Raw genomic sequence first — 16,111 nt, 5'->3', positions numbered from 1 at the left:
CTTGTACTGAGATCCTGGTAATGCCCCAAAAGACCTGCATCCTTGTGACAGCCTTACTATTGCACAGTGCAGCTTAGTGATGAGCACAGAGCCAGTGCCTAATTATGTGAGAGGATTCTGATGGAGAAGCCTATACAGCAATCACTGCTTTCACCACCTGTGAAAAGTCCTGCAGCATTTGACCTTTGGTTGCATTCTTGTTTTCTTTCTTGTGGTTGCATTTCTTGTTTTCTTCTGGAGGTGTGAGGAAGAAAGGCCAAACACAGCTGGAGTGCAGAGCTAGTCTTATGGCTCAAAGGCCTGCTGCAATGTCAGGTGAAGATGCTGAGCATCGTTCCCTCACCTTCTGGAAGCTTTTGCTTTAGTACCTCTCTCAATCTTGAGGACTCTTGGAGGATGTTGTGCTATGTTCCAGGGCTGATGTAAGGGTTTCAATTTTAAGCTCGGCTGTTATTTAATAAAGAACATGGCTTAGTTCTGTTGTGAATATAGTATCTCAGAGCAGGAAACTCTTCCTCTCCCTTCCACCTGCTTTTCTCTTTGGTCTAAGGGAGCTGCTAGATAGTGGTTCTGTCCTGTTTGTAACACAATTACAACATTTAGTCGTTAGGGTGATGAAATTACAACTGATTATTCAACTGAAGACACTGCGAGGCTGTAGTTAGAGCATTTCTTTTCGTAGCAATGTCATTGTGAGCCATGCTACCACTCACTGCTGCATCTCCTTCGCCATGCAGCTGGACAAGGAAAAGGTTTGGAGAATACATTCAAGCTAAAAATAGCTCAGCAAGAAAAACTGCTGAAAGAACATGTTCTTCATATCACAGCTCGAGTGGTGCAGGCTCCCACTGCAACTCTGTGCTGGAGGCTGATGAAGGCTCAAGGCTGTGCGTACTAAAATATACGTTGAAGGGTCTTCCGACTGAAATCACATACTGGTTATGATCTAGGTCACACTGTGCAGGTCACTGAAGAAGGTGAATAGTGTTTCATTGCAAAGCAATAGATTTCTGATTTTCTTTTTTCTAAAGGAGTAAAACTCTGGAGTCCTGTGTTCCCTCAGAAAATAAAGATGAATATTACATATCTCAGACAGGCAAATTGAGAACATTGTGGGTTGGATACTAGAGGACAAGCAAACAAAAGAATTATATAAATCCCAAAGGTTTCTCTCTATTCCATTATGTGTGTATTACTATTTATATTATTTTGAATAAAGACATCTGCCATGGCCAAAGTGATACTAAAATCAACTCTGGTAGTAACTGCTTGTGCAACAGTGGGGAGCCTGCAAATTGATCACTAGTAGACCAGAAACAAATCTTAGCCCTGCAGTAGGGCCCACGGTTTTACTAAGACCTTCTAATATTCCTAGTGGGACAGTTATGTACTCCTGGGTGCTCGCTGGGTAATTATATGTTTTAAAACCTATTTTTTTCCTTTTTCTTTCACTTCACTGTGTAAACACTGCCTAATACAATGCCTGTCCTTGAAATCCTCTGGAGAGAATGAGGCTGGATTGCCAGCCATCCCTGAGCCCTGCAAGAAATAAGGTGTCTTTAGGCTCATGACTTTTCATCCTGCACAGCCAGGAATGCAATTTCGGCCACTACAGTCAGAGGGAACAGTGACAGGAGGCCAAAATGTCAGAAGACATGTCAGTTTGAACCGTAGCATAGGCTGCATTTCAGAATTCATCAAATAGGGATATTGCACGTGAAAGGAACTGTTCCAAAACGTTGTGAATTCATCTGGTATACTCCCTGTTAAAAGGATCCTGCAATGCTGTTCACTTAACATACAAACAATTACTCCTATAAACAGATGCCACTGCAATGTACTGCTGGGATTTGGGTCACTGGAAGGAACCACAGCTGGATTTGCAGAGAGCAGATAGAAATGCTGGTAGGCATCGCTTGTCAGCTCTTGCCTTGGCCAACTATATGTAAATTCCTATCCACATCTTCATTTAATGCAAAATAATTTGAGAATAGTCATTCTTGCCATGGATAAAAGTGGTTGAGAATTTCCCCATGCACTATGAGCTCAGCAGAGTCTACTTTTCTGCTGCCAGTAACCCGCGTTTATATATAGAGGGACCCTTTGGCAATCTGCAAAGGCAGTGAAGTAACAGATAAAGATCTGCAGTATATTGGCCTTTGCAAGGTGTTGCTTAAAGCAACAGCAAGAATTTTCTCCAGAGCTGTTTCTTTCAATCTCTGTGAGCCTACTAACCTGGCAGCTTGGAATGGAGAGGGCATGCCGCTATGCTTTGCAAACTGGTTGTAACGTCAGGCTTCGTGCCAGCGGATAGCTTTCTTAATCACTGAAGTAAATCAAGGAAATCACAGTGCTGTCTTGGCTTTGTGTAATCCCTAAAGAAAAAAACTGAAGTGATAGTGATTCCTAAAACTGAAATGCTCCTGGGATAGATAGGCCATGCTGGGACCATGCCTGTGGCTGCACACCTGCTGTCAAATGGCACAAATCTCTCTGGGAATGCTCTCCCTGGCAACGCAAACCCTTCCCAGTTCTCTCTTGTCACTCACCCACGCAACATCTCCAAACGGTTGGGATATCCCTGCCTCCAGATAGCATATCAATAGCATATCACCATCTGTTGGACTGTTTGCTGTTTCTGTTGTACGTGCTATTGTTAGCGCAGCGTTTTCCAGCTCAGAGCTACCTGCAGCTTGCTGTCCTGTCATTAGCCAAGGCTGGCCTGAGCCCTGCAGCCTTTGCCCATAGAATGTTCAGAATCTGTTACTTCACTGCACTGAATTTTAATTTCTTTTTCAATTTTATTTTAATCTTTTTTTTTTTTTTTTCCCTCCCCAAAATCTCTGCTAAAGTTATCCATTCATTTTCACTACCTAGGAAATAGAGGTTCCTAAATTAAATATAATAATTTAATTATGTAACATTTCACATAGACCCAAGAATTTAGTTTTGAAATTTCTTTTATGACTTGTTGTGGCACAGTATGAACTGTATTTTACTGTCAGTGCAAGGCTACAGCAGAAAGCTTTTGGAAGGTCTCTGCTCCTGAAAAAGGATTCATACATACTACACCTGTGCTGCCCTACAGTTGCTTGGTCTGCTGAGTGTTTGCTAGGAGCTGCTGGAGCCAAGCAGAGGAATGCCAGGTGGCAGTGACTTTCCAAAAAAGCTAGGAAAGGCCTTCTCTGCGCACAAATGACCTCCATCCCACAGATTTTCTAGGCCTTTTTGCCTTATTTTTTTCACTGCAGTTGATGGAATGTTGCATTTGAGCCCAGAACCTCCAGTGTGCCAGCAAGTCCCTGCTTACCCTGCCCTTGTCATCCTCACGCAGCTACAGCTGGCATTTCCACACACTGTTATCTTTTTCCTTCAGGTTGTACAAGCTGCAAAGAGATTATTTTAAGTGTAATAACATGGCATCTATCAATACAACTTTCTTTCTGTACAACAGTAGTATTGGTTTATCTCATCTTCTCTTGAAAAGGAAGATCTTTCCTGTTGGGTGGCTTGTCTAAGTATTGTAGCCATGCCCTGTAATAGCTATAATAGTAATGCCATGGTGTGGACTGTCCAGAAAATGGCTTTTGCAAACACCTTCCAATTAGGCGTGTATCCTCACAATAGACCAGCTGCTATCTGGAGAAGCTGTCCTTGCTGTTCTTACTGTTATTATTTCTGAAAAACTAAGGAAGTATTAATTCATTCATGGCTTGATTTGCCCGATGAATATGATCATCTCAAGCAAATGGATGCAGCAGCTCATCTGTGAGCCACACCGTCTTCATTTTGAGTGTTATTTTTTTTTTCCAACAGTGAGGCACTCAAGTCTTTATTCTACCATTTGTATCTCAGTCCAATCACATTTTGGATAATTTTAATTTAAAAAATAATTGTTACATCTTTGTGCAACAGTGAACTAACTAGGCTGAAGAAGCCTGTTTCTAATATGATATAAAACTAGGATTTTACTAATGTGCTGGCTCTTCAAGCCAATCCATTTCCTAGCTGCGTGGAGAGTCCTCAGCAAGGTGGATTTTCAGCAGAAGGTCACCAACGTCAGAGGTTATTGTCTGTTCCACTAGATAAACACTTGAGCACAGACTGATAAACCTGAGAGGCCTTTTTAGTCTTCTGATATGCAACATGACAGCTACAGAAGAAGACAGAAAATGAGGGCAACTTCTAGGAAAGAATCATTATCCTGAGGCTGGAGAGTCAGGGAAATGCGTTGGCCGCTTCAGTATCTGTTTTTCAAGGTAATTAAATCACTGAAGGGAACTTGAAGTACTCTGTTGGAGTTGAGCAGCTCCCAAGTTATATGAAAAATCCCACACCACCAGAGGAAGCCCGAAAGACCTGGTGATACAGCTGCAGCTTGCCAGGTGGCATGGGGAACGAAATCAAAAAGACTTAGCTAGAACTACATTTCAATCATTAATCTGACTAATCAATATTTATTAAGTGGTTTTATTAAAAACAAAGAGCCTCTATTCTGACCTGTTTCTTCTCCTTGCCTCCTGTCTATTTTCTAAACATTTATTTCTTTCACTTTTCACCGCCTAGCTGTCTCTGAGGTTATTTCAAAAAAGGCAGGAACTGTGCTACACTGACCCAGTTTTACTGGATGAAAGCGGCAAGCCCAAGCCTCTATTCCTGGGAGGAATTAGGATCTTGAATGAATGAGGCCACAGAAGTTGTGCTCAGAGCTGTGGGAGGAGGAAATGGTAGTAACCCTAACAGTATTTGGACAGCCAGCAACTGCCGTGTGTTAATTGCTGTTTCCTTGATCACATGCTGGGAGCCATCAGGTCTGGCCAGTTTTTGGAATGAAATCCAAAAACATGCTTGAATTCTTCATGCAAAGGTGCAAACCACTCACCTGACAACACTGCCCCATAAATCAGCAATAACCCACTGCTGCGGTGCTTGCTGTCTGCCCTCCAGGCATGGTGCATTCATATGTGACACCACATCATAAGGAAATTTCATCTTTTTCCCTTCCTCCATCTAAAAGCCACACTGCATATTCTGTGGGAGAAGTAAATTCTAACTGCTTAGGTATTCTGCAATTCACAGCAACAGTCATGGCAAAAGTCACTTAAATCCACTCTGCATATGAAGCTGGTTAGGTTTAAAGCAAACCTTTCTTTTTTGTTCATATATATTTTAATGTGGCAAGACTGAAATTGGGTACATGAAAACTGAAAAAATGTACAGCCAGCCCCTCTTCAGGCTTACATTTTTGCTTATACCAATTCACAGTCTTACAGATATGTACTGTCCATCCCATCTTGCTTTTGTTTTAAGTACATTTGAAGTAAGTGCTTCACATGAAGCACGTAAAATATTGTTCCTGAGTTTCATGAACAAGTGACAAAAACCTAGATATGGGTAATGGCAGCAACACAGTGACCATCCCCACAAATGGCAAGGGCTGCCACCATGAGTTGCCACTTAACTATTGGTAGCCCGCAACTGCTACAACACTTTGGGTGAGGTTTTTGTCACAGTACAGCACAAATGGCTGTGACAACTAGAACAGCCTGTTTTGGTCCCTACTGATTAATCTATTTTTTCTTTCCCCTGGAGATGTTTAAGAAACATTTAGATGTTGTACTGAGGGATGTAGTTTAGTGGGAAATATTGGTAACGAGCGGACGGTTGGACTGGGTGATCTTAGACATTTTTTCCAACCTTGGTGATTCTATGATTCTAAGCTCTGCAAATTAAATTAACTTCTGTAATTACTTGTGCTCCAAATCAGCTTAAGGACCCAAATCATAATCCTGTGTAAGCTGAAGCATTACAGAATATTATTGGCTTTCTGCTGATTTCCATTTTGTTCTATGACTGCCCAATATTTACAGGGCAATGGTCCAGACCTGCAGGCACATGTTGATGCCTAGTTTTTGAGAGGGGACCTGAGCCTGCACACAATGCTGTCTGTAGGCAGTTTAGCAAAACTAACACACTATTTTCATCCCTGAAGTGTTTTTTCCTTATTTAATTACACTTGCTTAGGCAGTTTTCATGCAATTTTGTTTATATTGTTAAGTTATGTGGAATAGATTGAGGCCTTCTGAACTCTGACGTTTTTTGATCTCTACTTTTACATGCGCCACTTCTGCTAGAAGATCAGTTCGAGAAATTGACTCTATGTCCTAGAAAAGGCCCTCGATACTTCTGTGTTTACACCTGCTGCTCTGCTCTTCCCTCCCCTGCTGTGCACTGACCTGCTGCCCTTGCCTTCATTTTACTGTGAAAAACATGTTTGATTATGAATTCCCAGCACTGGAGTCAGGGAAGTAGAACAGAGCAGCACAAGGAGCTGGGCTTCCCAGAAAGAAATCTTTTATCGGCTGTGACCCGCTGATGTAAAGCTTTCTCATCCCTAGGCAGAGCATGCTGAGTCTTTAGAGATGTAAACTGCACTGAGAATAGCTTTGAGTCATATGTGCAGTGTTCAGATCAAAAATTAACCTATGGAACTAAATCTTCAGTGTTGCAACACGTTATGAATGAAGTAGTGTATTGAAAGTCGTTGCCAGGCATGCAGTGGGTTGGTGTGATACAGCAAATGGCTCTTGTTCAGGAGCAGCTCGTGGCTCTTGCCTGCAGTTGATAGGCTGTCCTGTAAGTAATTGTGCATGTGCTGTGCTTCATTACTGAAGCAAGCAAACACTTCTTGTTGAAGGAGGATCTGTTATGATCACATACTGATGGGGGCTGGGTTTGTTACTTGCTGATCAGTGATTCACATTAGTGAAGTTCATTCTGTTTTTGCAAACATAATAAGCAAAAGGAAACAAGGGGTACCTTTCTCAAGAGCTCTTCAGTCCTTAAGAAAAAGGGACAGGGTATGTCAAGTACTGGTAATCTGGAATCTCTTGTAATACATGTATTTGAGCTGTATGGCAGCTCCCTTGAATCTGAAAAGTGCTGTATACAGGAGGCTAAACTCACTCATTGCTTGGAGACATGAACAAAACTTGAGCTTCCTCTCTTTCCTTGTGATTTTTATCCTTGAAGACTGCCTCAGAGTAATTTTGGCAGCAGATACCAAACCTCCTTGACTGCAAGGCCAGCACTGTCCGTCAGTGGGTACAGAATGGAGTTTCCAACTGTGCCAGTGCCTTACTTCAAGGAAGGATGCAGAGAATCTTAATGCTTATGGAATTCAAGCATCTCAGTTCCAGAGGCAGCTCTGAAAAATCTCTGCCACTGCTCGCACTTCTCCTGGTCCTCCAGCCTCTCTCCATTTTTTCTACTACTTATTTCCCAAATACGTTGCTTGTCTTTTCCTGTAACCTGAAAAGCTGAGCCCACAATGGAAAAGAGCCAGAACATGAAAAAAATCCCAACTCCTTACATAGCACTGGGTCTAAATGCACTTCACCGCTGTGCAAGCTGATAATAAAATACCACAGCATCCCCGTGCAAATCCCCAGCAGCAACCCCCCAGCCCGCTGGCTGTCACGATCTCATGCTGTCTAGAGCAGAGCAGGAGACTCCCCTGGCTTACCCACACGCCCACGGAATTAAATTCTGGCTCTATATATAGCTTGTGTCATATGCAAGGAGCTGCGGGTTGTGCAGACGCCCACACTGCACTCACCAGGGTTATTTTTAGCATTGGTGACAAGGTAACCTGGAGGATTCCTGCCAAATGAGGAGGGCATGCGGTAAATCGTACACAGCTAATTAGCGGTGACAGCCGAGCTTTTCTCTGCTCCCGCCTTTCTGTCTCTGACACAAATCTGTGTCATGTCTTCCCAGCCAGTCTGAAATTACAATCTAAATCAGGACAGTTCCCTAATTTCGACTTCAGCCAGTGGGAGTTTGAGCACAGCCAGAGCTGCATCAAAGAAACCCCAAAACTCGATAATCTCCAGGTAAATTTAGGGCAATCTCTACAGCACCTGTTAAATACTTTTCTGCATTAGGGTTGTTAACATATTGTACCTCGCTCTCCTTTTGACCAAATCAAGTAAAGTATGCCCCCAAATCCTGTGAATTCAGCCCACTTTCCCAGTGGATGCCTCTGGAGGGCTGATTCCTTTCCAGTCAGCAGAGCTGCTCTGAGCCATTCCCATGAGGAAACGGTGCTGGATGTGCTGTTCTTAGGAAACAGGACACAATAGGTAAAATTTTCCTTTATGACTGCTCTGTGTTGAACCGTCACGCTTTATGCTGTCAGGCTGCAAATCTGAAGTGCTGTTTTCTTGGCGTTGTTCTGCCTTCAGCAGCACTGTGAACTTCACGCTCTGTTACATGAGGCTGAGCCACAAACCAGAGCCTAATCTGGGTATGCATTTTGCTACCTCTGCACTTTCTGGGAAGTTATCTTGCAAATGCCTTTCTGAGAACCTCAGGGCAGCACTAGAACTACAGATACCCAGATGTGGTAAATCTGAATAAAGAGACCTCCTTTGTCAATTTACACTGACAAGAAACCTTGCTCCAGCATGATCTGCTTCCTCAGGCCAGAATTTCCAATGTGGTTTAGATGAGTTTTAGTTTCACAAAGCTGTCGCTCTTCCTGTGTGACTCCTTTTATGCCCACACTTCTGCATATGAATTCCCATTTCCATAAACTTGTAAGTGCTGCTTAATGCTTCATGTCTACTTATGCAAATATCCAAGGAGGTGACACAGAACATGAAGTGAAAATTACAAGTACAATCTTTTCCGAGAATTCATGTTTTTGTTGAAACATTAAGTAATCATGGAGTGTCTTTAACTGTGGTTATACAAAGCGTGCCTGAGAAGCACCAACCACCCAGGCAGTTCAAACATTGACTTTCCAAGCAGTCAGATATCAAATTGAATTAAACAACCCTTTCCTACATCACTTTGCAGTTGAGCAACTTTTTTACTTTTCCAGGTTTCAGCTAAAACTCCTTCTAGAGCAAAGTGGTCTGTAAGACAGAAAGCAGCTCTTGCAAATAATCGTACTTGCAAATGTCTTCTCTGCCTCTTGACACAAAGAGCTCTCAATTCATTGAATTCCACGGAGGGCTTATTATCTGTGCTGTGAACCCATAATAATTGGAAACGAGACCTGTTGGGAGCCTGGAATATCAAAATCTCTGTTGTCTAATGCACGGTAGAATACTGCAAGCACATATTGTGGCCAGGGGCACTGGGATGCATGAATTAATAATAGAAGACATGACTGGAAAGGGAAAAATGGGGAAGATGGAACACTACCGGTTTGGACGGAGGAAGAGGGAGATGTGTGTTTCCACGGCAACAAGTGGTAATTTGGCTTGGAAGCACAGAAGATAGGAAATACATGATGGGAAAGTGAAGAAAAATAAGTATTCGTTTTGGTTGTGCAAACGCTCATGAGCATGACAGCACAGAGTCAGCTTTCTTGCCAGATTCACAACTACCCCTAAATGTATTTCAACTAGAACCATTTAGAAAAAATACAGTGGTTTTGATAAAATGCTTTTCTTCTGCCTCCCTATTTTTTAAGTTACTTAGATGCTATTATTGATGTGTTTTGTACATTATAAACATCAGCATACCTTTCTTTCTAGACTACAGAGCTAGGTTGTGTTAGCTGTGAAACAAGCAATTTTCCAGGCAGCTATAAACTTTCAAATCCCTACAAATGTGCTGTAAAACACTGATCTTAAAAACAACTGCCTGTTTACTTGCTATTCTGATGCAGTCAGCAACTGAATAACAACTCTCTAATTTGCTTGTACATTATTCTCTTGTGCAGAAGGACAGGTCTATAGCCTGATGGTACATGTAGATTCACAGCTTAGCAGGCAAGTCCCATTGCAATTATCGGTGTTACCAGTACAGAAGTAATGTGCTCTAATCTGCACAGGAAATGGCAAGATCGTACAGCAAGCATTCATGCCTACTGGATCCCAGTTGCCTGATAGTACCTCATACTTGAGCACTTAGCAGTATGCTGTAAACTTCCAAGCTGTCACACCTACAGAGAGATTAAGCTGCACAAGTATCATTAAATGAATGAATGTGAAGATCTCAAAAGCTCATCCAAGATTCTCATTCTTCTTCCCAGTGTGGTTACATTTCCATGCTACTATCAAGTCGTGCTCTGAGTTGGGACTCTGGGGTGGTCTGTGTTGTAGGCAGTAAGAACTAGTCAGAAACTCCAGAGGGATCAATCGAGGGCTTTGACTCCTCTGCCTTTGCCAGCACCGACTTTTAGGTTTGGGATTTTATTTTTCATTTTTTAACACATTCCTTGGTTTTTTTGGTGTAAATATTGCTTTTGTGCATTCGTCACCTGAGCTTGTTTGTATGGTCACATTCTATTCTGGTGGAGGAGTTAAGAGCTGAGCTGAGCTCTGCCAGTGCACATATGTGCTGGAAGTTGTGTGGGAGGTTGCTTCCAATCTGTTTTGCCATTTTTGGCTATTCCAGCAATCTCTGCACAGTCTGTTTTCCAAGATGCGCTGAACCTGACACGTTCCAGGAGGAAGCATCTAAATGAAAGACTGTCTTCCAGCATTTGGAACAAAGCTGGCTTTTAGCCATCCTCTAGACATAACCATTGAGACTAATAGCCTGCACCACAGATTGCTTCGTGAGATCATAAGAGACAATATGGGGACTATCTTTACTGCCTTTATCCATAGAGAGTACATTTCCTAGCTTCTAGTCATGACCAGTCCTTTTCTTCACCATCAGAGCAGTTTTCTTTTTAAGTCCTTGTACCGATAGTTGACTTATGATTCCTTTAAAATAATTCTCCGGGCTCATTATTAAGGAAGTAAAATGGCAAATGAAATGAAAAAAGATAAAACCTGTAGTTATGCCACCTCAAGCTGCAATTCCATCAGACCTTTCAGATCAGAAGTCAGGCAGTGTTGAAGAGAGAGGTGACCTTCCAGACATTTCAGCAGAATGAGGTGTGGCTGCTGATGAGATAATCTTATCCCTCTGAATATAGGTGGTGCTTCAGCTTGTTTTTAAGGATGCAGTGGGATGGCAACCTTTTTGTTGGTGTATTTTAGAGCCATAAAATTAGGCACCTGACCTATGAAGACATTTCTTTTTGTTGGGCCAAAATACTAGAACTAACAGTATCAAAGTGCAGCTTGAAATATTTCCCTGAAATGAATATGCAAGGTCTACTTTCTCTCCTGAAATAATGGCTATTAAGGCACATCTGTGGCTTACTCTGGCTGTATCTCTTAGAATTTAATGTAAACTGTAACGTGGGATTTTCTGCTTGCAGAGGATGTACATATTTTTTGTGACAGGAGCTGTCATTTGCTGTCTTGCACAGTCACTTGCACTGTACTGTCCTTCTTTGGGTGTAAGGTGCTGCCATGAAACAAAGGATAAACACCAGTTCCTGGTGTCTGGAAGAAGGTGACTGCTTAATCCAACACTGCAGGGACATCAGGACATTTACCCTAAATCTCATCTATGTTCATTCAGCAGCTCATTTCTTAGCAAGTGTGGTGGTGGCAGGGGTGTTTCCTCCCCAAACTGCTAGGACTGTGCTTTGATCCATATGTGTCTCTCATTCACTGTCCCCTGAGGTGAAGTTTAATCAAAAGCATACACATGAATGAGCTAGCCTAAATATCAATAAATGTTTCTTTCAGGAAAGGCTTGAGATATTTAATATTTAATAAGCTTTGAAAATGAACTTCTGTTCGTGTTTCTCAGTTTGATTCCAAGCATTTTGGCGGTGAGCAGTGCTTGCTGTCCCAGTGTGGGCAGGCACAGCACACATTATTTAGCAATCTACTTTGTCTCATCTAAAAAATTCATGCTTTCAGATACCCAAGTGTAGCTTTTAAGGGGGAAACAAAAACAAAAACCAAAAAACAAACTGCACACACACACACAAAATCAAATGATGCAGTCCCATAGTTACCTTCAATCTTTGCTTTAGGCTACATGCCACAGTTACGCTGTTTCTCACCCAGCTCTACACTGTTGCCCTGGTTACTGATCAAAACCAGACCATTCCTGCCATCCCCGCAGCAGGACTTGCACAAACACATTACCCTTGTGTCAGCAATGCTGCTGAAGCTGCTCCTCCCTTAAAACAGAAACACAGCCACCAATGCACGCAGAAGCTTTCCCTTCTTTGAGCATGCAGTTATAGCAATGGCCCTTAGCCTTAAATTCAGCTAGTGCTGGCCAGGCAAGATCAGATCAATACGTAATTAGATTACTGTTTTTACATTAAAGCTCTAGCCTTCTTGGAGGACTTCAAAATCTTAATAACATCTGTGGAACCACGGGTAGATTTGGAGGTTTATAACCTCCATTTACTCATGTCTTGTTTTCCACTGAAATCAAGGGAATCCTGACTGAAGAGGCAGTTAAGATTTTTTCATGTGACCGACTGACAGCTGAAAATGTGATGTATTAGGTTTTCTGTTATTCACTGCTGGAAATGAACTCAGGGGTGGGTGACAATTTCTCATCTGACAGTACTAAGAAGACACTTCATTATTTTTTGAAAATAATTGAAAAGGGAGATTCCCCCCTGTTCTCAGATAACTTACTTAGAGAGCTTCATTTCAATTTGCTGCCGGATTTCCTGTCTTTCCTCATCTGTCCTCCTTGGGAAAATATTCCTGTCTTCCAGCTCCTGCTTGCTTGGTCTGTTTCGTAGTTTTACTGCCAGCAGTTCTTTCTTACATTTTCTTGGCAAAGTACCTGGGATATGGATTGTAAAGAAAAATGTTAGAAAGACAGTTCCTGAAGATGAAAAATGAACATGTAAAGGGTGGGAAACTATGCAGAGAGACGGTGACTTGTCTGTTAGTGTGCAGTGAGCAGTAACACACTAATATAAGCAGTGATACAACTGTGCTTGTGATTAGGGCTCTGACAATAAACTGCTTACAAATGCAGAAGGGTTGTAGTCCTCTGTTGTCTTTACTGGCCTTCATAAGCAAGCAATGGTTTCAGGAGAAAATTATTTGCTGCTGAGATATGACTCACATCTCTAGTTTAGAAATCAAAGGCTGTGCATCTTGTCTCAGACCTCTGAGCATCCCTATAGCTGAGAGCAATCCCTGTTTCCTGAATCATTTAGTGGTTCCTTTGCAGAAAGATGGGATGGCTCAGTGACAGATGGCCAGAATATGTGCATCTTCCCCTCTGGGTGACCAGGCATAAACAGCAATAGGAAATGGTAACTGAGACAGTCAGAGTTGGTCACTCTATTCTTATTTTACATATAATTATGGTTTTTTAATATCATTCTTCTTTCAGACATAGAAAATCAAAACTGTGAGCAGACACTGACACTATATAGCATTGCATGTAAGCCATTACATGTATCTGCATCCTGTCCAAGGCGACAGTGTGTCATAACAGAATTTCAAATCAATACTATACTCTTCACTTTAGGCTTTTTCTTCTGAAGAGAGCAGGGGAAAATATTCCAAAGAATGAAAGAAAATAATATTTTGTGGCATCTTCCAGAATGTTGGCAAGTTAATTGGACAATTGGGCAACACAGAGCATAGATACTTATTGTGATTGTTCTGCTTACTGTTAAATGTGCTAACACATGTTTTCTATCAAAAAAAGATGATCTAAAACATTGCCATTACAAAAGAGCTCTTCAAGGAGGACGTGCAGAACCTGTTTTCATGAGTTTACTGCTCTTGATGTGCAGAATGTTGGGTCCTTGATGCTGTCCTGCTGGTGACATTTGAAGCATTCTTTCACTGGAAAGAATTGTCTGAGCTTTGGTGTCTCCGTATCTCTTGTTGTAGCTCTTCAGGCTTAAGCAAGCTAAGCAAGTGAAAACTGGACTACTGAGCTTATAAAACCATTTTGCTGTGGGTTTGGAAAGGTATACCACAAAATGACTGTAAACTTTAACTGCTTGCAAAGAAATCAGATCTTCATTCTCAAATGCAGATTAGAAGCCTGAAGTGAAGTCTCTATCTGCTGAGGAGTGGATTGCTTATGGTGTGCAGAGAGGAAAATGGAAGTGCTATTAAAGCTCAGTGAGCTGCTGAGTCACCCTGGAAGGACTGCAGTCTTCCAGTAATTAATTACAGGTATATTGCAGCAAGTAAATTTACACCAGAGTCCTGTACACCTCTGCTGTGCTGTCCTGGCCATCCTATGGTCAAGTCCAGGACTTCAGCAGTCAGAAAATTCTCAGTGCAGAGTAGCACCAGTCGGATGTTGTCAGAGTACTCAGAAGCTGCAGTTAAACCTTCAAGCTGCTCGACCCTGGGAGCATGGTATGCAATAACTGTTTTTTGGTTTGGTTCCTTTTTACTTTAACAGTGGTTGTGTTTTATGGCCCTTTAAAAAAAAAAAAAGTTTCACCTTTTCTAAGAAAGGTCATCTCACTTATAATAAAATGACATTTAATTGGTATTTTTATTTGGCATTTGAGATAGGATTAAAGTCTGCTTTAAAAGGGATGCTCTGGAGAATGGCAAGATACTAAATCCTAAATAGATTCTCATTTTCAAATATTGGCAGTTTATTTGCTCAAGATCTGGAGGACTACATTATTATTATCACTATTGATCTTGAATTTCTTCATGCAGGGAGGAAAAATCTATAGCACATCCACACATGCATCTTGGGAAGACTGGGGCAGAGAGTAGGTATGGAATCCCTGGATAAGACGGGGCAAGTCTCTAAATAGTTGCAATGGCCTAAAATTAATGAGCTCAAAACCCTGATTGGAATCTGAAAGCTGTGCCCTTGTTTAGCACCTTCCTCTTAATGCTTTCAAAGTCTGTTGCAAACATTAATTAAATTAAACCATACAGCCCTCTGTGAAGAATTAGGTATGTGTTTAACAGATGGGTAAAAGAAGTTAAATTATTTGGCTGTTGCACACAGAGCATTCTGCTAAATGAGTATCCGTCAGAAACACTTGGATCACTAAGCCACAGGCTTGGGACTCAGTCAAGCTTCTTTAAGCCTTCACCTCAGTGGGAGTGGGTGAAAAATGGGTGTTAGCAGTGCTCAACCCAAGCAGCACATAAAGGAACAGTTTCCCATTTATCCCTGAACACGCTCTCATTTTCACCTGAAAGTTTTAAACAGGCATTAAGGGGAATTTGATCAAGCCAGGAGATTGCTGCAGAGAGACTGCGCATGCACACTCAGCCCAGTGTCTCTTGAACATGATAGACATGCTGCTCATGTGCTGGCCATCTGTGTGGTGGATTTACAGGCAGTTCAGTGCATCTTGGGTGCGCTGAAAGCAAGATATGTATACACCATGCAGCACATGTGAATTTCTCCATCCAGAACTCCTTAGAAGGAAACAAGGGAGCTCTACATGTGCACGCAACACTTTTTCTGTATGTTTTTTAAATTGTAGAGGTGTGCTCTAAATGGTTATTCTCCTATTTATCAGTGACAGCTGAGGTATAAGCATGCAGAACTATTCCTGCTCTGATCAGGATGTTCTAAAACTATCTGCTATGTCATGCTATATCTCATGTTTGGATTAGGGGAGAACAAGAGCTGGAATCACAGTGATTATTTGCTCAGACAAAGTCAGGGTTGTTTTCTGCTGCCCTCATCCATTTGAAAGTCAGCTGAAACTTATGCTGTGCAGGTAAAAGACTGCATGCACCTTTTTGCAAAAAATCAGTTTTTGAAGCTGAAGTGCAGACACTGAATTAAGCTATCTCAGTATGTTCTCTAGAAGCTTGTATTTTCAAAGTGAGATGGAACAATGCAGTATGTTGCTTGAGACAAAGTAAAACATAGCTGCTCTTCCAAGCTCTGACTACTCCCAGACTACACTTCTGCAGACTTCAAAAGTCCACTTTGTGAAATTAAAAACACAAATCATAACTGAAAAATCTCAACTTTAACCCAAATCCCGCTGCAGTATTAAAGGAGTAGAGAGCATACAACCCACACAGGATAAGCTGTGCTCACTTCATCCAGATGTTAGGATTTCTAAAAGGCTTATGCTATAGCCACTCCCATGGTCCATATGCACAATGCACTCATTAATCTTTAGGGTATTTTACCAAATAAAAATGCAAGAGAGCTGGATTAAGCTGATCTGATAGTCCAAAGAGCTGCTTCCCATGCCTGACCAATTGGGTTAATTCCTGAAAAATAATACCTGCCAGACAAAATGAAAGGA

General features: G+C 41.7%; 1 protein-coding gene across 4 annotated transcripts in view; it reads right to left on the bottom strand.

Annotated features, from left to right (window-relative positions):
- PHACTR3 (phosphatase and actin regulator 3) overlaps positions 1–16,111 on the bottom strand; it is a 95,526-nt gene that overhangs the window by 14,866 nt on the left and 64,549 nt on the right. For all 4 annotated transcript variants that reach the window (XM_085241760.1, XM_085241761.1, XM_085241758.1 and 1 more), the window contains one exon: positions 12,522–12,675. In XM_085241760.1, coding sequence (XP_085097886.1) covers positions 12,522–12,675 — 154 coding nt within the window. The remainder of the gene's footprint in view (positions 1–12,521; positions 12,676–16,111) is intronic.

The sequence above is a fragment of the Meleagris gallopavo genome, chromosome 22 (assembly GCF_905368555.1).
Source record: "Meleagris gallopavo chromosome 22, MGAL_WU_HG_1.1, whole genome shotgun sequence".
Classification (NCBI taxonomy): Eukaryota; Metazoa; Chordata; class Aves; order Galliformes; family Phasianidae; genus Meleagris; species Meleagris gallopavo.
The sequence above is the reverse complement of the archived record's forward strand: the minus strand, read 5'-3'. Positions and strand labels throughout refer to the sequence as shown.